This window comes from Heteronotia binoei, chromosome 13, assembly GCF_032191835.1.
Source record: "Heteronotia binoei isolate CCM8104 ecotype False Entrance Well chromosome 13, APGP_CSIRO_Hbin_v1, whole genome shotgun sequence".
In the NCBI taxonomy this organism is placed as follows: Eukaryota; Metazoa; Chordata; class Lepidosauria; order Squamata; family Gekkonidae; genus Heteronotia; species Heteronotia binoei.
Window position 1 is genome coordinate 69522298 of NC_083235.1, and position 21878 is coordinate 69544175.

Below are 21878 nucleotides of genomic sequence, written 5' to 3' on the forward strand. Positions count from 1 at the left end.
AGCTGCCCACAGGCCTGAGGTGGAAGGCAAACAAAAGCCCTATATGGCCTAGGACCTGCCTACCTTAGGGACCGTCTCTCCCCACATGTTCCCCAGAGAGTACTTGGATCTGGATCTCAAAACCTGCTAGTAATCCCCAGGCCGAAGGAGGCCCGTCTGAAGTCAACCAGAGATAGGGCCTTTTCAATCACAGCCCCCTGCTGGTGAAACCAGCTACCGGAGGAGGTGAGGGGCCTTGCGGAACCTTGGGCAGTTCCGCAAGGCCTGTAAGACTGTCCTCTTCCGGTTGGCATACAACTGACCGGTATTTAAGAACTGCGGAGGAAGGCCATCAGAATAGCACCAAACTGTTAGACTGTTTTTTTCCCCCTGGTTTTATAGTTTTAATTATTGTAAATTATTGAATGTGTTTTAATATTTACTAATGTTATTGTTCTGGTATTTTATGTTGTGAGCCGCCCTGAGCCCGCCTCGGTGGGGAGGGCGGGATATAAATCGAATAAATAAACAAACAAACAAATAAACAAAACATTAGTAGCATCCATAAGAGGAACAGAGTTCTCAGATTTAATTCAGTCTGAAAGAAGGAGAAAGCAGTCTGGAGCAAAATACAATCAAACAAAACACTAATAGGCATGTGCCCAGAAAGAAAACTGGACAGTCTCTTGACAAGATTTCTTGTTTGCAATTAGTCTTCAACAGAATCCAGAAGTCATTGGCTTAGTAGGCCTCATACGTGTGTAAATTAAAAAAAAAAATCTTTTGCTTCTGTAAAATGCCCCTTCTGCAAAGCAGATTAGAAAGCCCAATTCACAGACATGTTTTAAAACAAATGCGGCACTATCGCACTCCTCTAAAAGAGGCTGTCTTTGGATGTAAAATAAATGAATCCAATAATTTTGGTATAATGAAATTCCATGTTTATCTGAAAACTATTATTATCTGCAGCTGGCTAACTCAGGGACTGAGATGCATCATTTGCTGAATTATTTTCAAATGGATCAATCCAGTTTTTCTACTATTTCCAACAACATCAAGAAGAAAATACAGCAAAACTGGACACTGGCGTAACAGAAATACAACTAAGGACTTTCTGATCCAGCAAATACGTTAGGCTAAATAGGAAAAATATTTTAAGACAAGTAGCAGAACTCATGGAGAAGTCCCTAATACAGTTTAGATTCACGAATATTTTGAATGACTGTGCCTATTCATAGTTTTGAAAACATGACGCTGACAAGAAGGCTGGATTTCCACAGCACTGTTAAAAGCTCTCTCCCAGAAAATGCACCCATGAACACGTGGCAACAATCTTTATTGCTTAGGATTTCACTAGTTCAGTTTACTAATCTATCCTTCTGATTCCTTAAAATTACTAAATGTAATGCTAGAAAGAATGAAAAGAGTTAATAAAAAAGAAACTCCCAATATATACCAATTACACCTAAGTTATACATAGATAAAAGAAACACAGAATCTGTAAACCGAATAATAATTTGTTCTCTCTGAAGCCAAAGGCTTTTCAGGTAGATTCCCAGAGATTCCTGTTCAGAGGTGCTTCAAGAGCAGAAAAATTACACCATTAAAAAGCAAATACTCAACTCACTTTATCGTCAGAGATTTTAGACAGCCGCTTCTGAATTTTATTATACAAGGGCTCTAAAGCATCTGAAACATAACCTTCCCCTCTCTTGCACTTTTTAAAGTCAAAGCTGCAGACAGTAGAATGTTCTATTTAAATCTGGGGTTTACACCTTGCTTTTGCAACCCAACTGCAGACCTGTACTTTAGTACCCTTCTGTTCTATCCTGTTCAAGATAGGCTAGCTTTCTAAAAATAAGCGTATAGTTTCAACTACTGAAAGAAAATAAGGATTGGCCCAGGCCACATTTAATGGGTATTGATTCAGCCTAAACCACAGAGTAGAAGTGGTTTCAGATTCTAGCTATTTCAAGAAAGTAGGATAAAATTTCCATCAGTTTCAAGTGCTGTAGAAGACCAACCGGATGAATTATGTATGTTTTAGTTTGGAAAGCTTCTACTAAATCAGATGTACAGACAAAGAGAGAATGTCAGAAAGATATTAAAAACCTCCCATATGGATTTCAGACACAAACGGTTAAGGTCTAAATTTGCTGGAGTTTCCCCCAAAGTCCAGAAAGAACAGCATTCTTCTTCTTGAGAAATGCCCTGGTTAACTTCGGAACCCAAAGATGCCCTTGATATATCCTGTAAGACCGCTCTTTGCTTTCTGTTCTACTTTGTCCTCCAGGGGCGGGAAAGTGACATGGTTGAGGGCCAGATCAAAGAACAAAGGCTTGCATGGTATTGGTTGAAATTCTGGAGGAAAATGCACCAGACTGGCTTGCTTGCTGACCAGAGAAGAATCCAGACAGAAAGTCTCTAACCGTTCTGAAAGTGGCTTGATATAAAAAGAAACAAAAGCAAAGATTAACTGAAATCAACGTGGCTACCTAACCAAATCTAGTATAACAGCCAGGAAATAGTACAACTCTACTAGCAGAAACTTCAGGGGCCTTTTCACTGCCTCAGATTTTATAATATCCCCAAAGCAATGTACAGGGATAATAAAATATCAGATATCTGAGATGAACAAGTACCAAGACATCACCCCAAACCAGCCCGAGACACCTGCTTAGGGACAGAAGAGAACATATGAACATATGAAGCTGCCTTATACTGAATCAGACCCTGGGTCCATCAAAGTCAGTATTGTCTACTCAGACTGGCAGTGGCTCTCCAGGGTCTCAAGCTGAGGTTTTTCATGCCTATTTGCCTGAACCCTTTTTAGTTGGAGATGCCAGGGATTGAACCTGGGACCTTCTGCTTACTAAGCAGATGCTCTACCACTGAGCCACCGTCCCTCCCCAACAGTTCAACAGAAACAGTTCAAATTCTAAACCTCTTTAAGAGTGTATATATATATAACAGAAAGTTGACACTTTTTCAAAAGTGATACTGGCTGAAATATAACTATTTGCACAGAGTTCTCCTTTGAATCTGTCTATGGTTAACACGATCCCACAACGTAGAATCAAGGTAAAAATATTTCTATTCCTCATGTTTGGTGAGACAATTTCTTTTTAAGTGAGACAAGGAAATCTAAGGAAGTAGAACTGAGAAGTATGCTTGAAACTTTGCATTGCTCACAGCCCTTCAACCACTGCTTCTCAGGCTGCCTCCCTACTGTTCCTCATATGAAAAAGAAGAAGATATTGGATTTATATCCCGCCCTGCACTCCGAAGAGTCTCCGAGTGGCTCACAATCTCCTTTACCTTCCTCCCCCACAACAGACACCCTGTGAGGTGGGTGGGGCTGGAGAGGGCTCTCACAGCAGCTGCCCTTACAAGGACAACCTCTGCCAGAGCTATGGCTGACCCAAGGCCATGCTAGCAGGTGCAAGTGGAGGAGTGGGGAATCAAACCTGGTTCTCCCAGATAAGAGTCCGCACACTTAACCACTACACCAAACTGGCTCTCTAGTTTGGAGCTTCCCTGCTTCCCAACACTGGCTCACTCAAGTCATATGTGCTACAATCTTATTTGCAAACTGAATCAGGACAATTAGGCATTTTTGTATGATCTATAACACTAGCAACATGGATTTACATTTTTGAAACAATGGGAGCTGGTATCAGAAATCAGGTTTGCTGATCATTCTGAAATTTCACATCAGCATGACTGAAACTGGCTTACCTTGCCATCCTTGACCTGGGATGGGGACTCAACCTCAGGGGCATCTTCTGCATCTGAAAGAGTCACAGGGATGCTCTAAGAAAATGTAGTTGCCCACAATACAACCACTTCACTGAAGCCAGATGAATGCAAAAAGTATTTCACACAACACTTTGTACATGGGAATATATTCACAATTACATAAATTAAGCAACAATTATTTAAGTGATTACATGGCTAACCCACAGTCTTCCCCCTCATTGTATTCTACATTATCTGTTGCTCAGGAAAAAAAGCAAGAATACAAATATTTAAATAAAGAAATAAAATGTAAATGTTAAATTCAAAATATACACACAAGTATTGGGTTGGCTCCTTTTTCAGTCACAGTTTGTGAACAACATGTATGGTCACTCTTCAAGGCTATGCATGTGTATTTCATAATGGGGAAGCTGTTCAAGTATGAAATTTGTCTTAATGAGTCCCCCCCCCCTTCCCCCCATCATCAGAAGTATTTGGTAATCTAGGATATCATTATGGCTCTCACACATTTCAGAAAGAGTCTAAGATTTGTAATACTTCATGTTCCTGTTCAGAATGAGACTGAGTCCTACAACTCATGCAGATACGGAAGAGAAGCAAAAGCCCTTCAGTGTGCTGCAGTGAGCGAAGCACAGAAATAAAACCAGAGAGAACTAGGTTCAAATCCCCACTCCATCATGGACGTTTATTGGGTGACCTTGGACCAGTCTCTCTCTCTCTCTCTCTCTGTCTAGTCTATTTTTCACAGGGTTGCTGTGATAACCAAATGGAGGAGGGGCAAAGTATATACCGTATTTTTTGCACCATAAGGCGCTCCGGACGATAGGACGCACCTTCCTCCTGGGGGGCGATCTGCTGCCTCTGCCTCCGATCCGGCGCTCCCCCCGTGCCTCCCTGCCTGGCTCCATCTTCTTCCAGCAAGCGCTGGGATTGCTCCACGTGGCCCCACCGCAAACCCAGCGCTTCGCGAGCGCCAGCTGCAGAGGGGGCAGCGTGCTTCCTCCTTGCCTGTCTGCCTGGCTCCACCTCTGATGCTTAAAGCAAGCGCTGGGATCGCTCCCTCTGCCCTCCGATCCCAGCGCTTGCTTTAAGCATCAGAGTGGAGCCAGGCAGACAGACAAGGAGGAAGCATGCTGCCCTCTCCCCAGCCGGCGCTCGCGAAGCGCTGGGTTTGCGGTGGGGCCACGTGGAGCGATCCCAGCGCTTGCTGGAAGAAGATGGAGCCAGGCAGGGAGGTGCGGGGGAAGCGCCGGATCGGAGGCAGAGGCAGTGGATCACACCCCCCCCCCGGAAGGTACGTACCTTCGCTCCATAAGACGCACACACTTTCCCCCCCACTTTTTTTGGGGGGGGAAGTGCGTCTTATGGTCCGAAAAATACGGTACACTACCCTGAATTGGAGGAAAAGGTGGGATTAAAAGCAAGATTGTCTGATCTGGTGACAGCCACTGCCACTAGCATGCTCAGCCATGTCACTTTGAGTGTAAGGGGTATGGCACAGAGATGCCAAGAGCAAGTCAAACGTGATGCTATACTAGCTGGATTCCTAGAAGCAGGATCTCTGGAGGAGGGATTCAAGCTGTCATAGGATGAAGCCCTTGTGAGTGCTTTGCGGGATACGGTCCCTTACGTGGTACATACTTTTAACTCAGTAACAGTTGGAATGAAGTCGTGGAAAACTAGCGGCTCCCTAACAGTACTAAAATACTCACCTAATATGGCAGCTGCTTGCAAGGAGTATTTCTCTGCATTTACCTGGGTAATCAGCTCTTGGACATCAGGCAGCTCCTAGGCAATATCAGATCGAGTATCTTTAAGGCACTGGAGTATTATAGTGCTCAGCAAGTTGAAGAAGAAGATAGAAGATATTGGATTTATATCCCGCCCTCCACTCCAGAGTCTCAGAGCAGCCGACAATCTCCTTTACCTTCCTCCCCCACAACAGACACCCTGTGAGGTGGGTGGGGCTGGAGAGGGCTCTCACAGCAGCTGCCCTTTCAAAGACAGCCTCTGCCAGAGCTATGGCTGACCCAAGGCCCTTCCAGCAGCTGCAAGGGGAGGAGTGGGGAATCAAACCCGGTTCTCCCGGATAAGAGAGCTCTGGCTGACCCAAGGCCATTCCAGCAGCTGCAAGGGGAGGAGTGGGGAATCAAACCCGGTTCTCCCAGATAAGAGCGCTCTGGCTGACCCAAGGCCATCCCAGCAGGTGGAAGTGGAGGAGTGGGGAATCAAACCCGGTTCTCCCAGATAAGAGTCCGCACACTTAACCACTACACCAAACTGGCTCTCCAGTTGCAACTAATGTTGATTCCCCCCCCCCCCCCACAACAGAGAGCAGAGCATGTAGAACAGCTTTTTTCACCGCATCAGACATGAGGAAATGCAACATGACTAACAAAGTCACCCCGTGGGATCCATTAAGGGTTTTTTTAGTGCTAGCACCTGACAATAACACTGAGATGCATATATTCAGCACTGTTAAAAACTTGAAAAAGCCTGCGAAAGCCACACCTGCAAACAATACATAAAAAAAGAACTTTTATTTTTGTAGCAGGAGCTCCTTTGCATATTAGGCCACACATCTCTGATGTAGCCAATCCTCCAAGAGCTTACAGGGCACTTCTTACAGGGCCTACTGTAAGCTCTTAGAGCAGGGGCGGCCAACGGTAGCTCTCCAGATGTTTTTTGCTTACAACTCCCATCAGCCCCAGCTAGCATGGCCAATGGCCGGGCCTGATGGGAGTTGTAGGCAAAAAACATCTGGAGAGCTACCGTTGGCCACCCCTGTAGAGGACTGGCTACATCAGGGGTGTGTGGCCTAATATGCAAAGGAGTTCCTACTCCAAAAAAAAGCCCTGCATAAAACCATAATTAATAGTAAAATGATTGGCCCCTGCATGACTGGCAAAGGTAGTGCAATAGGACTACCCACCAACTAGGCAGAAAGGGGTCTCTGCATGCTCAGGAGGCTTCAGAACATGACTTTTTACACAGAGACAAATGAAAAAGGCCTCTTCAGAAAGGATGGAATGCTGACAGCAGCTTTGCTTGAGGGGGTCTGGGGAAGTTTGCTCAAGCTCTTGAGAGTTTAGATAATCTCAGAGGGAGAGTTGAGGGTGGGGGAGATTTCAAAATAGTTTCCCCATCTTGTGGTTTTTCATGAGCCTCAAGCTTATAAAGTTCATCGTAACAAGACTGTGTAAAAGCTTAACACGCTGTACCTGGTAGAAAGAAAGGGTTAATTTAATACCTTTAAGCTGTTTTTATAAGTTCCAGCTTGAGCTTGTACTTCATTGGCATATTTCAGAACTCGATCATACAAAACAAGGGCTTCACTCCACTTCTTCACCAGAACATATGACTGTGCAATGAAAAAACACCTAGGGGGATAGGACAATAATATCAGATACACTTTCCTGCAACAGTGAAATCAGAGCCTATTTCTTGCATGTTTCCTAATCTTACTTTGAACACAATGTACTGAAATGTCAGGTATGTGGGGAATATCCCCTGGCTTACTCCCAACTAATTAAGTCACCTTGTTATTTGATGAGAATTACCTGTAAGCCTTATACACCAGCGTCTTTATTCCTATTTCCTTTAAGAAGCTTTTATCCTCTTCTAGTCCTGGAAGTTGCTGCAAGTCTGCTAAATTCTTCAGAGAGATCAAATAAGAATTTTCAAAAGAACATCTTTGCACATAAATTTGCTTCTTATCTAGTACTTCATAAAGATATGCTCTCTTTGATAGCATGTTACATCCTTGGTGAACCATTTCTTCGGGAAGACCCACCCACATCTTCAACAAGCAAAACCAGAAGCTCCCATATTATCCAATGCATTGGTCTCTTTAAGCACCAACTTCCTTACAAGCTGTTATCCTTTCCATTCGCTGTCCAGAGCACAACTTGCAATTACCAGCAAATGTTCCGTTAGGAAACTCAAATGTGTTTAAATTCAGTTTGCACGCAATCAACTAACACTTTATGCAGTGCCCAAATCTTTTTAAAAAACCAATAAAGACTAATGAAGTCTACAGTAGCAACCAACTAAGGCAAATAAGTTCACTTCATCGTGAAGAACTGCAAAACAGCTTTGATTGAAATGGCATTAGATTCACGAATGCAAGGGATACTCCACGTTTTGCAATCTTCAGCAGAGGACCGTAAGCATCTGTTGCCAAACACTTAATCTTTTCTGCCATCATTACTACCTGTAAGATTATGTCATATAGGCGTATCAAGTCCTGAGGCCGAGCGGTACGCTTGCCATCTTCCTCTAGCTGCTGCTGCTGCAGTAATGCCTTCTGCAAAGCTTTCGCCATACTCTCATTGCGCTTGATCGCTGTGGACAGCTTGATGTAAGTCAGGTAACTATAAAACATCATTCCCAAAATTTGGGATACTGTTAAAAGCTTGCTCAAAACCAGCCGGGCGTAAACACCATAAAGATTCCACTATCAATTAACATGCAAGGTAGATGAGGAACTTCTGAGAAAAGACTTGTCAGATCTTCTCAGAACTAGTGTGGAAAAAAATGGACCAATGAGCATCTCTGAATTAAAGAGCCAGTGAATCAACAAGAAAGACCGCTGCGCCCAGAAACATTCTTACCTGTGCAAGTACTGGATGTTTGTGACTTTCCCAGAATCCACTTCCAAAGAATGATCTCTTTGCTTCTGTAGGAAATAAAGGTAACACTTGCTGTATTTGATTGTAAAGGATGCAACACCTGCAATTAGTATTATGTCATTAAAAACGGACAAGGCCTGCCAAAATGGTTTCTTCAAGTGAACCTCAATTATGAAAAACAACGCATCCTGAGGTGGATAGCTCAGGCAAGCCCAATCTTGTCAGGTCTTGGAAGCTAAGGAACTCTGGCATGCCCTTTGATAGGAGACCTCCTTGAAATACCAGTAGTCAGGAGAACACAGGCAGGCTTTATTCAGTCACCTCTCTGAATATCCCCCATGCCCTCAGCAGAGATCAGTCACCAGAGGTTGCCATGACTTCCAGGTGCAGACACACACACATATATAAAATAAAAAATACCACCACCGACAACAAAAAATTATGAAAAACAATGCTAGCCACAAATAAGGTCCTCCACAACAACCACACTTACTCACCTGGTCTGGTTTCAGTTCCTCACGAACAGCCTGTATTGCATCTCGGCACTCACTCAGTAAAGACTCAAACAAGCGTTCTTTAGTTTCTTCTTCTTCTGCCTAAATAAAAACACCGCACGGAAACATTCAAAACATCTGGGCCGCTGCCATTTTTATCCAATCACAATTACTATATAATATTAAAAACATGTAAGCATGGGTCATTTTGTAGAAAAACAGGTGGTGGAGCTCATCCATGGAGTGTTATGCAAAACTTAACTTCACACCAGAGAATCTCTATCGAACCCAAATGCACCTACTAGGGGTGTGCAAAAAAAAAAAAAAACGGATTCGAAAATCTGGAATACCTTATATTTCCGAATACCGGTACTTGGAATAGCCGTATATATGGTAGATGCGCAGCTATTTCCGAATATACGGCCCCATTATACCCTATGGCCATTGAAATCAATGGCAAAATAGGGTATTGGAAGCTGCCTGGAGGAGACGGGGTTTGAGGGAGAGCCCCCAAATATGTAGGGGACCTGCAGGGGACTCTCCCCTACAAACCTCCCAAGTCCCAAAAAGATTGGGCCAGGGGGTCCCATTCCAGGGCCACCCAAAGAGGGTGCCCGTATCCCACCATTATATCCTATGGGCCATTGAAATCAATGGCAACATAGGGCATAATTAGAGGCTGCTGGGGGGCAGGGGGTTTGAGGGAGAGCCCCAAAACTGCAGGGGACTCTCCTCTACAAAACCCCCAAGTTCCAAAAAGATTGGGCCAGGGGGTCCAATTCCTGGGGCACCCAAAGCCAAACCTAACTTCACACCAGAGAATCTCTATAGGACCCAAATGCACTACATCCATCTATCTACTCTATGAACCCTGCTGGCCTGGAACCGATATAAACCCAGTTGCCAACGTCACTGTCATACAAAACACAATCTGCTCAAGGTTTGCTCTGCAGACCTGGCTGCAGCAAACCCAGATGCCAGCTCTCCAGCCCTGCCCTAAACAACACAGGGAGAGCTGGCCAAGCACAACAAGCATGCTGGTTCTGGGTCTCTCACCCAGATGCCGGATTCCCTGCCACAGAACACACAATCTACAGATGCCAGCTCTCCAGCCCTGCCCCAAACAACGCGGGGAGAGCTGGCCAAGCACAACAAGCCTGCTGGTTCTGGGTCTTTCACCCAGGTGCCAGCTTCCCTGCCACAGAACACACAATCTACAGATGCCAGCTCTCCAGCCCTGCCCCAAACAGCACAACTCTCAAACAAGAGAAGCAGTGGACAGATCCAAACAGATCACTGAAAAAAGGCCAAGAAACTCAACTGTTAAAAAGTGACCTTTTCAACAATAAAAAACCTCAGGCCAAATCAGTCAACAACACCCCCCCCCCAAAAAAAAAACCAGAACCAGGAAAAGGGACAACAGGACATGATTCCAAAACCAACAGCAACAGATCCAAACAGATCACTGAGAAAAGGCCAACAAACTCAACTGTTAAAAAAGTGACCTTTTTAACAATGAAAATTAGACCAAAAAGGCCCCTCCCCCAAGTACCAGAAGAGAAAAGGAAAACAGCAGCACAACACAGCAGCAACAAATCAAATACAGAATCCTTTTAAAACAGTAAAAAACTTGCCTTTAACAATACAGGAACTTTACCAACCCCTCCCCCCTCCCCCCCAAAAAACCCCTTCACCCTAACTCCAAGAAATCCAAGCCACCCAAATCAGGAAAAGTAAAAGGACACTGCATTTTTTAAAAGTCCTCTCACTAAAGTAAGATATGGGCAAATTGGCAACCCCCCCAGCCCAGACCCCAACCCCAGCAGAACCCCCTAACCCCAAATAAGCTACCCAGTATTCATCCACCCAAATCTGGATAAGTAAAGGGACTGTCTTAAAAAGTCTTTTTACTAACTAAAATAAAAACAAGAACCCCAAGACTGTCTTACCTTAGATGTCTTCTCTTCTCCAGGCAGGTCAGGCAAGGCTGAGAGAGAGCAGCAGCAGCTGAGGCCAAGGGCCAGCGCAGCACAATCTCTCTCTCACACCAACACAGCAAAAATGGAATGGAGTCCAGTCAGGCAGACTCCTTAAAAAGGTTCTCTGGCCCTACACAGAGCAGTTTAAAAAAATACCACTGCTTTGTGATTGGCCAGAGAACACTGTTTACTTGGATATCCAAGTAAACAAAACAACAACAATGTTGCTGATGGCTGGGGGATTAGCCCAGCCATCAGCTCACAACAGCCCTACAAAGCATGCATGCTTTGGATTTGCTGCTGGGGCTCCTCTCCCCCTTCCTCCCTGATCTCAGGGAGGCTATGGGAGAGGCGGGAAAAGATTTCCAAAGACGGGAGAGGAGGCAAGCAGCTCCCCTGAGGCTGCAGAAGCTCCTTTCCTGCCTTTCCCGTGGAGTTCCATATACTTCCGAATATGGATTCGGAAGTATACGGGGAGCCGTATACGGCTCCCGTATAATGGCTTCAAAATGGATTCGGAAGTATACGGCACCGTATACTTCCGAATCAGGGGTGATTCGGAGGTTTCTTCGATTCGGCCAAACCGAATGCACACCCCTAGCACCTACTACTCAATGGACAAGGTGGGAAGGAGGAGGTGGAACCGTCAGAAAGGTTCAGGAGCTGCGCTTCTGTGAGCTCCTGCTAAATTCAAGGCCTGCATGTAAGCATCATGTTCAATGAGATCATCAATCTCAGACAAGTTGAACTAACTGGTTATCTTCCCCCTAATGCCCCTAAGACTGACTAAGGTATATGTCAGTCCAAGTCTCCAAGAACACTTCTGCACTAATTCCTTCTGGATAATTTGTAAAACACTGTTTTGCTACTTCCTCAGCTCAATAACATAAAAATGCAAACAAAAAAAGGAGAAAAGCATTCTGATTCTTAGAATGAATTAAACAGGCACAAGGAGATCCTCATTATCTTCAGAAATAAACTGGTTATCCAGGGACACAAAATTCACACAATATATATAAAAAACATAAAGGGCTCTTCACCTGCCTTGTTCGCTTTCTCTGTTCCCCAACAGGTGCAGTATGACTCTTTCTAAATGCCAACATCTATGCTACTCTACACTAAACCACTGAAACCACAATTCCTATTCCAAATAGCTTGTTAATAGTTGTTCAAAGAAATTAATTTCTCTTTCTTAGATCTAGTGTTTTAATTCCTCCCTACTTCCTGAGACTGCCATAACTACAGTCTGTATGCTGATGCTTGTGGAGCTAGGCATAATCTCTAGAGTGACACCTAGTAACCCCCCCCCCCCCCATGTTTAGCCTGATCTGGAAAAAGAATGCTCCTCAAGTCAGACTGGCCCAAGGATTCTCTGGCCTTCCTTAAAGCTTGACACAACTCACATGGTTAACAACCCCTCGACTGAGGGGTGACATGATAGAGGTTTACAAGATTATGCATGGGATGGAGAAAGTAGAGAAAGACATACTTGTCTCCCTTTCTCACAATATAAGAACTCGTGGGCATTCGATGAAATTGCTGAGCAGCCAGGTTAAAACAGATAAAAGGAAGTACTTCTTCACCCAAAGGGTGATTAACATGTGGAATTCACTGCCACAGGAGGTGGTGGCAGCCACAAGCATGGCCACCTTCAAGAGGGGGTTAGATAAAAATATGGAGCAGAGGTCCATCAGTGGCTATTAGCCACAGTGTGTGTGTGTGTTTGTGTGTATATATATATTTGGCCGCTGTGTGACACAGAATGTTGGACTGGATGGGCCATTGGCCTGATCTAGCATGGCTTCTCTTATGTTCTTAACAAGCAATCCTCTAGTTTGCTACACAGCACTTTTATTAACGCAAAAAAAAAAAAGCCTTCAAAAAGCCACTCTAGAGTAACTGGTTTGTGGACAGCAGCTTTAACTTATTATTTTCTAATGTTACTCAGATTAATTAACTTCATAAGCATGCACTCTAACCTCTGGGGATGTTTAAGGAAAGCTTAATAATCAAATTAAGAAGTTTTCTAAATACTAAGGCAGGATCACAGCTACCACCACAGAGGCAAGCTAAACAAGTCGGACAGCATTCTTAGCCACACCTGTGAGTGTACTTCAGCTTCAGACATGCAAAGAGAAAACCAACTAGAATGGCAATGAAGTTTTTTAAAAAAAATGTCCCCAAACTGAGTATACAGTTTTAACCACTCCCAAGCACTTCCTGAAGAAAACTAGGGGTAGGGCACCCTAGGGCATCAATTCTCTGCCCCAGATCAAGTACCTGGAGCTCAGCTTGCTCCCATTACATCTGGCCAAGTACCACCCTTGCCTTGCCTCTTCCGTTTAACTAGCGTGCCAAAATTTTTAACAGGAAGAAGCTGCAAGCTTTTGTCAACACTGCCTACCAGTGGTTTATGTTGTGTAGTGTACGATATGCCCAGGGCTTTTGTTTTGAGCAGGAATGCACATTTTCAAGGGCAGAGCCACGCAAATCACACTAATAGTCTAGAATTAGTACAAATACGGGCACAACCTTTGTGCTTGCTGGAGCCGACAACACATATCTCTCACTACCAAACATTATTTGTTTTTCAAGAAAGAGTGTTCCTAGACATTAGCCACAAGCATGCATTCAGAGGAAAGCATTCCAGAAGCTATTATACAGATATAAAACATGATCAAACTGGCTGTATGTTTATTCATGCACAAAACTCTCCTAGAGCCTCTCAGATTATACCCAGAACCATGCACAATTTTGTGCTACACCACCTCCTGGCCATAAAGCTGTATTACAGAACATCACATTCTTTTTATACAGGAGAATGATAACGTGCAGTTAAGATATTCACACATAAGGATTTGCAACATTATTCACAGCAAAGTAGCTAGCAAGGAGTTTCCATTTACCTGAGCAATAGCTGCTTCAGTATCTGCCAGTCCAAGCAGGAAGATCCTCACTTTGTCTATCTTTACTGGCACAGTTCTTCCCCTCCATTCCACCTCACTCATAGTGGCCGCCTGCTTTGCTCGAGTCTGGGTGATGAGCGCCTATAGAGTGAAGAAGTTATTAGTGTGAAATGTGCACTGCAGCTCTTACTTCCATACTAAGGTTTGTTTGGTATAGGAATCATGACATTTAATTAAATAGTTAGTTTAAAAGACCAACAACTAAACAACGCCCCTCTATTTCTAGCTAGAAAATTCTCGCTTGTATAAAATAGTCTTAAGCTGGGGTTGGGGGTATTGTCCGGCCCTTTAGGGAGTTCCAACACGGTCTGCAGCTCCTCTTATCATGCTACACACAAAATACTGAAAATTATATTTGGGCCCTGTCTCTATCAGGGTTAGCTGCTCGTATGCCTTTTTTATTAAGTGAAGCAGGAAAGTTTGCGAGGAAATGTTTTGTTTGGAAAATTACAGGTATGATCCTAAACGTCTGTTGAACGACAACTCCCCCCCACCCTGTAATTGGAGCCTGACACCCCAACACTAGGCTAAAGCAGGAAGATGCTGTCAAACCTAATGGCTGACACTTGATGCAAGGAGGTCAAGAGTCTGCCAATAAGAGGGTGAAAGGGAAGGGGAATGAGTAATCCTGAACAGATCAAGTACATTAAGGACTTTAGAACATACAGTTGAAATATACACCATTAGCACTCCCTCCAAATGTTTAGGGTACAAATAATTACCTCCAGTTTTTCAGCAAGAAGCCCTTCAGTACCTCCAGATCTCAGCCTCATTTGCATTAACTCACTAATAGCCGACTGGTCACCTAAGAGACAATGGACCAAATATTGTCAATATGAAAGCTAGGACAACATCTGTTACTTAGAGAAACCAGAGCAATTCATTTGGGTTTTCTTTTTTTAACCAAGTGAATGATCCATCAGTGTAGAGTGATCCTTGCAGTGCGTATCTGACAGACATGTTCCCTTCCTACCACTGCTGGACAGAAACTTAAAAGCCAACAGTCTCCTGTCAACAGAAATTAAAGAACTATTAGCACAGAGTGACTTTGTGTTTCTGCAGGAGACCTGGGCCCAAGACAAAATCTTGTTCTCTGGATTCCAGGCTTATTCACTTGATGCTATTCAATCTGGCAGTAAGGGAATGCCCTTAGGAGTTCTCCTTAGTTTGATATAATTGTCATTATGTTTGGGCATTAGCAGTTCTTGTTGAGAAAGGCTCCTTACCATTGGTCTTAATAAATGTTAATTTGCCTACACAATGAGTGAAGACACCAGCTATCACTCTTTGGGATCAGTTTGATAACTACATACGTCATTTGACTAGAAGATACTTAGGGCATCTTTTATTTTGAAGCTTGTACTGGGACTGCCCTAAAAGTCTTTCATTTTGCGTCTCCGGGATATCTGGGAAACTAATGGCCACATTTATAGATAGCAGAAAACTAAAAAGGTCTTAAAGAGAGAGTAGACTATGGGGAGTTTACCTGTTTGAACAATTTTGGAGCAAGTGTTATAGACTATATTTTTTATCTTTGCTATTTGACTGATCTGGAAACTATCCTAAAGGCGGGGGGGGGGGGGTATTGCTAGTGATCATATGCCCTTATTAGGGGTGTGCAATTTTTTTTCTTGGTATTTTTTTTGGGGGGGGGGGTCTGTTAACCACCACCCCCCTCCCAAAACTGGGATTCCTGGGAAAGCACACATCCAAATACTGTATTCAGATCCAGGATTTTTTGGAAATCCTTTTTTTTAAAAAAATCCAATAGACCTGAACTGAAAGATACAGAGGGGAAAAAACACAGCAGCTAAGCCGCAAAAAAACCAGCTGAGAGGCAGCTTGGGGCTCTCCTGGGTGGTCCCTATAAACTAAACTGCCCAACGGAGTCCACAAAGCGGCTGATCCTGAGGAAGGAGCTCTTCCCACATGTTCAGCTGGAGCTCTGTTGGCAGCCCAGTTTAAACTGCCCAATAGAGCCCACAAAGCAGCTGATTCTGGGGGAAGAACTCTTCCTGCAGGCTCAGCTGGAGCTCTGCTGCGGGGCCCAGTTTAAACCAGACTGCTCAACAGAAGCCGAAAAGCAGCTGATCCTGCGGGAAGACCTCTCTCTGCAGCAGTTTGGTCCAACAGCCCAAAAAAGCCCCAGCTGAGCTGGCGGGGAGCGTCCCTTTGGCTATTTTGCAGGCTGTCTTCTGCAGTCCCTTTAACCACCCCCCCCCCTTGTTTAAAGGGATTGCAGAAGCCTAAAAATAGCTAAGCAGTGGAAACAATCTGCTGTAACTCCTCAGCTGTTGCTCCGGGTTTGCCGGTAATTCTCAAATATAGCCGTGATTTTTTTTTGGGGGGGGGGGGGGGTGTTTGGTTCTCCTGAAAATCCCAGATACATTTGAGATATTGAAATATACCCCCAAAATACAGATAAGGTGCTTTTCAGGTATATTTTTGGTGCAGGTAAACCTAAACGCATATCTCTAGCCCTTCTGTTAATAAGTTTGCCTAATGATTTTGGTGCTCAAAATAGTAATCCAATACCCATCTGCCAAGACCATACCATACCATACCAAAATGAGAGCAGTAAGATGGAATTCTGAAAACTACTTTGTGTAGAACCTTGATGTTCTCAGATAATGTCATCCTTTTAAGATAGAAATTACTCTAGAATCTTGAGCACGATAGCTGCTATAAACCAGAGCAAATCTACTCCCACATTGCCTGCCTACTCTAAACTGATCAATGAAGCCTACAAAAATAGCTGCTATCATCTTGAGTGTGTCTAAAAAAGTTGGCTATCCGGCACTTACAGAATACAGGCATGCTAGCCCTTCAATTACCCTACAAGCTTTTCATTTTTGCATACAGACTAGCTACACACAAGAGTAAAGATGACACTTGCCTCACTAATTGGCAAAAGCTAATCAGAACTGCTAGAAATAGTAGAAATCTGAGTGAATTTTGGAAACTGGTTAGCTCTGTTTTACATCCTTGGAGCCCACTTTCATCTCATCTCTCCTTGCATACCTAGGAGGAATATTTTGCTAATATCTTGCTATAAGGCTATCAGGGATTTGAGAGTCAGTTTGGTGTAGTGGTTAAGTGTGCGGACTCTTATCTGGGAGAACCGGGCTTGATTCCCCACTCCTCCACTTGCACCTGCTGGAATGGCCTTGGGTCAGCCATAGCTATCGCAGAGGTTGTCCTTGAAAGGGCAGCTGCTGTGAGAGCCCTCTCAGCCCCACCCCCTGACAGGGTTTCTGTTGTGGGGGAGGGAAGATAAAGGAGATTGTGAACTGCTCTGAGATTTGTTTTATTGTATTTTATGGTTTTAACTTGTAGTTTTTAGTTGTTTTAACTTTTGTTGTTATCTTCACAGGGTGTCTGTTGTGGGGGAGGAAGATAAAGGAGATTGTGAGCCGGTCTTGAGACTCTGAGATTCAGAGCGGAGGGCAGGATATAAATCCAATATCATCTTCTTCTCTTTGCTAGTTCTTGTAGTTAACTATGATTTCATTTATCTTTGTTAATTTATATTCCAACCTTTCCTGCAAGCGGGCTCAGGGCAGATAACAACAAAAGTTAAAACAATTAAAAACTACAAGCTAAAACCATAAAGTACAATAAAACAAATAGCACATATGTCACAGGCGGTCGTTTCCATTGGGTGCATTCCATATATCAGTACAGCAGTGGGCCCAGAGATGAAATAATAAATTAAGGTAAGATAACACAGCATCATGACAGGTGAGGGATTATCAGAATAACTGAAACCCAGCTGAACTACTGGAGTGGCCCTGGTTTGACCAGCTGAAATTTAGTTTTCTAATTTCTCATATGAAGAATGGGAAGGCCTTTGACGCAGATTTAATCCCCTCAGAACACTTCAAAGCCGATATCCCATGGTGGAAGGAGATATTGGCAACTGTATTCACTGAGAAATGTGACAGGAGTTATGCCACCCGCATGGAGACAGACTATCATAATATCACTTAATAAGAAGGGAGATAAAGGAGACCCACCCAACTACAGGACAATCAGCCTTTTATCAGTGGCCGGGAAGCTTCACGGTCTTTCCCTTTTATAACTGACTTTTAAAGTGATTGGAAACCAGTCCAATCCTGGGAATGGAACAGGCTGGTTTCAGGTGAGGGGCTGGTACAGATGGTCAGGTTCTGACATTATAAATAAATACGCAACCAAAGCTAGAATGAGGCTTTCAAGATGGCAACAACGTAAAATCTGAGCTCAGCTCTCCCTCCCAGGAAAGTTTTGTCTCCACCACTTTAATTTGATAACGGAACTATAGACTTTCTGAAATTAATGAAGAAGCAGAAGCCAAGTGCAAGAAAAAACCCCAGGTCAGTGTGTTCTTATTTTAAGCCAAGCGACAAGGTGAAAGATAAGGCAGAAGTAATGGCTGCGGGGAGTAGTGAGAGAGATGAACCGTCCCACTATACTGAAAAATGCTTTGAAGACCCCCGTCTCTGAGAAGACTTTTCAATCAGCAATAAATCACCTGACAGAGACTGTAGTTGCGATGTTTACACCGGTAAACAATCAGCTCCAAAATATAAAGGAGAAAATAAAAGAGATTGCTTTTCAGTTTTTTAAAAAAAATCTTTGTGTTTGTCTGTGTCCTTTATAAAGTTTATATCTCTGCTACCTAATCTTAAATAGGTACGCATATGGCCCGGCCTAACAAGGTGTCATTTAGCAGATCCGGCCCTCATAACCAGCTAAGCTGAGTCAGCATGAACCAGCTCACAGATTTTTCACCTCCAACTCACATCTTTTTGTCTTAGCTCAGGAGAACCGGCCCCAGAGCACAATAATTTATGCAGCATAATTTAATGCCAGTAGCTCACAAAACAGAATCTTTGCTCATAAGACTTCACAGCTTCGAGGAAACATTGCTCATAACAAATGACTTTGACACCCCTGGGTTAAATAGTGCCTCCTCTGCACTCATCTCACATTGCAAACTGTAGTCTCTGCAAATGCAGTTTGCAAAACAAATGAAGGAAGTGTCAGAAAAACTAAAAGGAACAGAGCACTACATGTTTGACCTAATATAATTTTTTGCACAACCAGGAAGCGAATGGGAATGCTATGAAGGGAGAGTTATGATGCAGACCAAAGCTCTGAAGGAAAACAAGGGGTTTACGATCACCTGAGCCCTGCCTTAACTTTGGGGGGGGGGGGGCGTCCTATATTTCAGTAGATTCTTGCAGGTTTTCAAGCTGTTCTCGGCAATTATGGGAGCTAGAAATGCTGAAGCAAACACTGAAATGACATATGGACATACGAAGCTTCCTTGTACTGAATCAGACCCTTGGTCCATCAAAGTCAGTATTGTCTTCTCAGACTGGCAGCGGCTCTCCAGGGTCTCAAGCTGAGGATTTTCACACCTATTTGCCTGGACCCTTTTTTGGAGATGTCAGGGATTGAACCTGGGACCTTCTGCTTCCCAAGCAGATGCTCTACCACTGACCCACTGTCCCTCCCCTGACCAGCAGTGACTCTCCAGGGTCTCAAGCTGAGGTTTTTCACACCTATTTGCCTGGACCCTTTTTTGGAGATGCCGGGGATTGAACCTGGGACCTTCTGCTTCCCAAGCAGATGCTCTACCACTGAGCCACCGTCCCTCCCCATGAACATATGAAGCTGCCTTATACTGAATCAGACCTTTGGTCCATCAAAGTCAGTATTGTCTTCTCAGACTGGCAACGGCTCTCCAGGGTCTCAAGCGGAGGTTTTTCACACCTATTTCTCTGGACTCTTTTTTGGAGATGCCGGGGATTGAACCTGGGACCTTCTGCTTCCCAAGCAGATGCTTTACCACTGAGCCACCGTCCCTCCCCTAAATGCCATGCTGAAAAAGATGGATGGGACAAGTATTACAACACTCATTTTAGAAGAAAACCAATACACAGGTGTTTGGCACTTGCTCAAGGGATTTTTTTCTGGTTTACTTACCAATGTTATAGGCACAGTAACGAATGTTGGGTGAGATCTCCTCCACTCGCTGATTATATAGTACAGCCTGCTCCTCTGTGAAAGCACTTGCCAGTTTTTCATATATGGTTCTGTAGCAGGAAGATGAAAGCTTAATTAGTACAGCACAGTAAGCCCCTCTTATTTTGAAGAATTAGTGAGATCAATCTTCAGGACAGCGTTTTAACTTTATTACTGTGCTTCTCAGTAGAACACTACTAAATTAAAATGCATCAAGAAAACAAATCTGTCCTACTTCAATCTTTTTGCTTAAAACCACAAGTCACTAAGGTATGCATGTGAGATTTGTAATATTGAAATATCTCAAAGAATTTGAATGAATATACTCATAAGTGCAACTAGCATGCAGCCTGAGTGGGTTTAACACAAAGGTAACAGGGAAGACAAACTCACTTGCATTTATTAAAAGCCTCCATGGCGGCTTTCCATTCCTGGTGCTCAAAACGGAGCATACCTGTGAGGTAAGACGTATATGCCTGCATACAGAAGGCAAGATGAATGGCAGTCAGTGTGACAGAAATGATCTCTTCTTGACTATCAAGAATATCTCTTGATCAGCTACTTTTCAGATGGCATTCTCCTATCTCATTATTACAAATAAGTTAACAGGCATAACTGTAACGCTCCACAGTAGACCTGAGATCTATTTCCAGCTCTTCTACCCTGCTATGCACTGGAACAGACATTATAAAATTCATGTCTGAAGTGAACTCAGGAAACTTCTTCCTGGTAGTTCAGCAATGCTGTGTGGAAGGACCTTGGGTGAGTGGGACTACACAAAGATAAATGTAACCCTGCATTCTACGTTACAAACTTCATATTAAACACTCAAACACACAAAAGAATTTTAACAGTATCGGTTACATCTAACAATATACAGTACCAAACCATCTTGGAAATTCAATACATGGCCTCAGTGCCTTTAGCAGTAACGACTATAAGCTCTATATGTAAAAGGTCAGATGACAGATAGCTCCTGACAAATTTCACATCTCTAGGAACCAATTTTAAATTTCTGGGCAAACTGGGACTCGGTGTCCAATGTCAAAGAGTACACCAAGCAAACGTCTTCATATGAAAGCTCTCATGTCCATTTACAAGACTACCTTCTAAGCATGCAGAAAAGATTCACATGAACCCACAAGTACAGGTTTTCATCAACGATACTTAAATGCAACACTGAAAGATGCAGGCCACGCTTACTTTCCGTTATTAATCTGTCTGCAGTGGTTTCCTACTTCTCACTGAAGATTCTGAAATAAAGTTCGCATGTTCCCCAATGGAGGATCTGAGTTGTAGGTTTTGGTTTTCTTAAAAGAGAAATTGGTTGGTGTGATAGACTGCGAATTTTAAGAGGTTTAAAAATGCTGTACCAACAACTAAGGGACTGTGAAGGGTTAATTCTTCACAGAGCCAGAGAGCCTTAACTGACAGACTGCTCTAAGCAATCTGATTGGTTGGCATCAGCTGAGCCAAAAAAACCCCAAAAATGGCTTGAGAGAGATGGATGCTGAGGAGATTCAGTCAGATTCCTGCCTTAACTGAGAAAAGACATATACGGAGACCATCTGAGAATAGCGCCCTGACAGAAAAATGGTTTAGTGCTGACAGAGTCAGATTTCTACCTTGACTGAACACAGTATGACATCAGCATTAGCTGAGAGCAGTTTGATTGAACACAGAGAGAGAGCTGGGGGAAAGTTTGGCAAAGATGTATGGGTAGTAGAGAAGATTCTCATTCAAACCAAAGGAAATGGGATACATCTTCTTCAGAGAGAAGATTCACTTCCCAGTCAAACAGGAAGTGTTATCTCTGAGTACAGAGATCCCTGGTTGGTTGTGACTAGAAAGAGACCTTACAAGTCAGTCGAAACCTCAGTAAGAGTACTGGTGTTCCAAAGAGAAAGGGTTTGGGTATTTCGAAGAGGGTACCAGCCTTTTGGGCACCAAAAAGAGCCAGAAATTAGACAAATAAAGTGAACAAGAATGACTGGGAAAACACTGGAACAAAAATATCCTCAATATAAAGATCTAAATAACTGAATAAATTAAGAACCT

The 21878-nt window shown here is 43.5% G+C and overlaps 1 protein-coding gene and 1 non-coding gene across 2 annotated transcripts in view; both read right to left on the bottom strand.

Annotated features, from left to right (window-relative positions):
• Positions 1–535: 535 nt before the first annotated feature.
• The window catches only part of SRP68 (signal recognition particle 68), a 32495-nt gene continuing 11152 nt past the window's right edge, over positions 536–21878 (bottom strand). Inside the window, exons 5-16 of the mRNA XM_060252149.1 lie at positions 20214–20296; positions 19782–19891; positions 14531–14613; positions 13749–13889; positions 8867–8965; positions 8352–8416; positions 7952–8111; positions 7299–7393; positions 6989–7118; positions 5451–5526; positions 3718–3770; positions 536–2422 (exon numbers count right to left, since the gene is read on the bottom strand). Of these exons, the coding sequence (XP_060108132.1) occupies positions 2195–2422; positions 3718–3770; positions 5451–5526; positions 6989–7118; positions 7299–7393; positions 7952–8111; positions 8352–8416; positions 8867–8965; positions 13749–13889; positions 14531–14613; positions 19782–19891; positions 20214–20296 (1323 nt within the window). The 3' untranslated portion in view covers positions 536–2194. The remainder of the gene's footprint in view (positions 2423–3717; positions 3771–5450; positions 5527–6988; positions 7119–7298; positions 7394–7951; positions 8112–8351; positions 8417–8866; positions 8966–13748; positions 13890–14530; positions 14614–19781; positions 19892–20213; positions 20297–21878) is intronic.
• On the bottom strand, positions 2814–2880 carry TRNAT-AGU (transfer RNA threonine (anticodon AGU)). Its single transcript has one exon. It is a non-coding gene; the product is annotated as a tRNA-Thr (tRNA).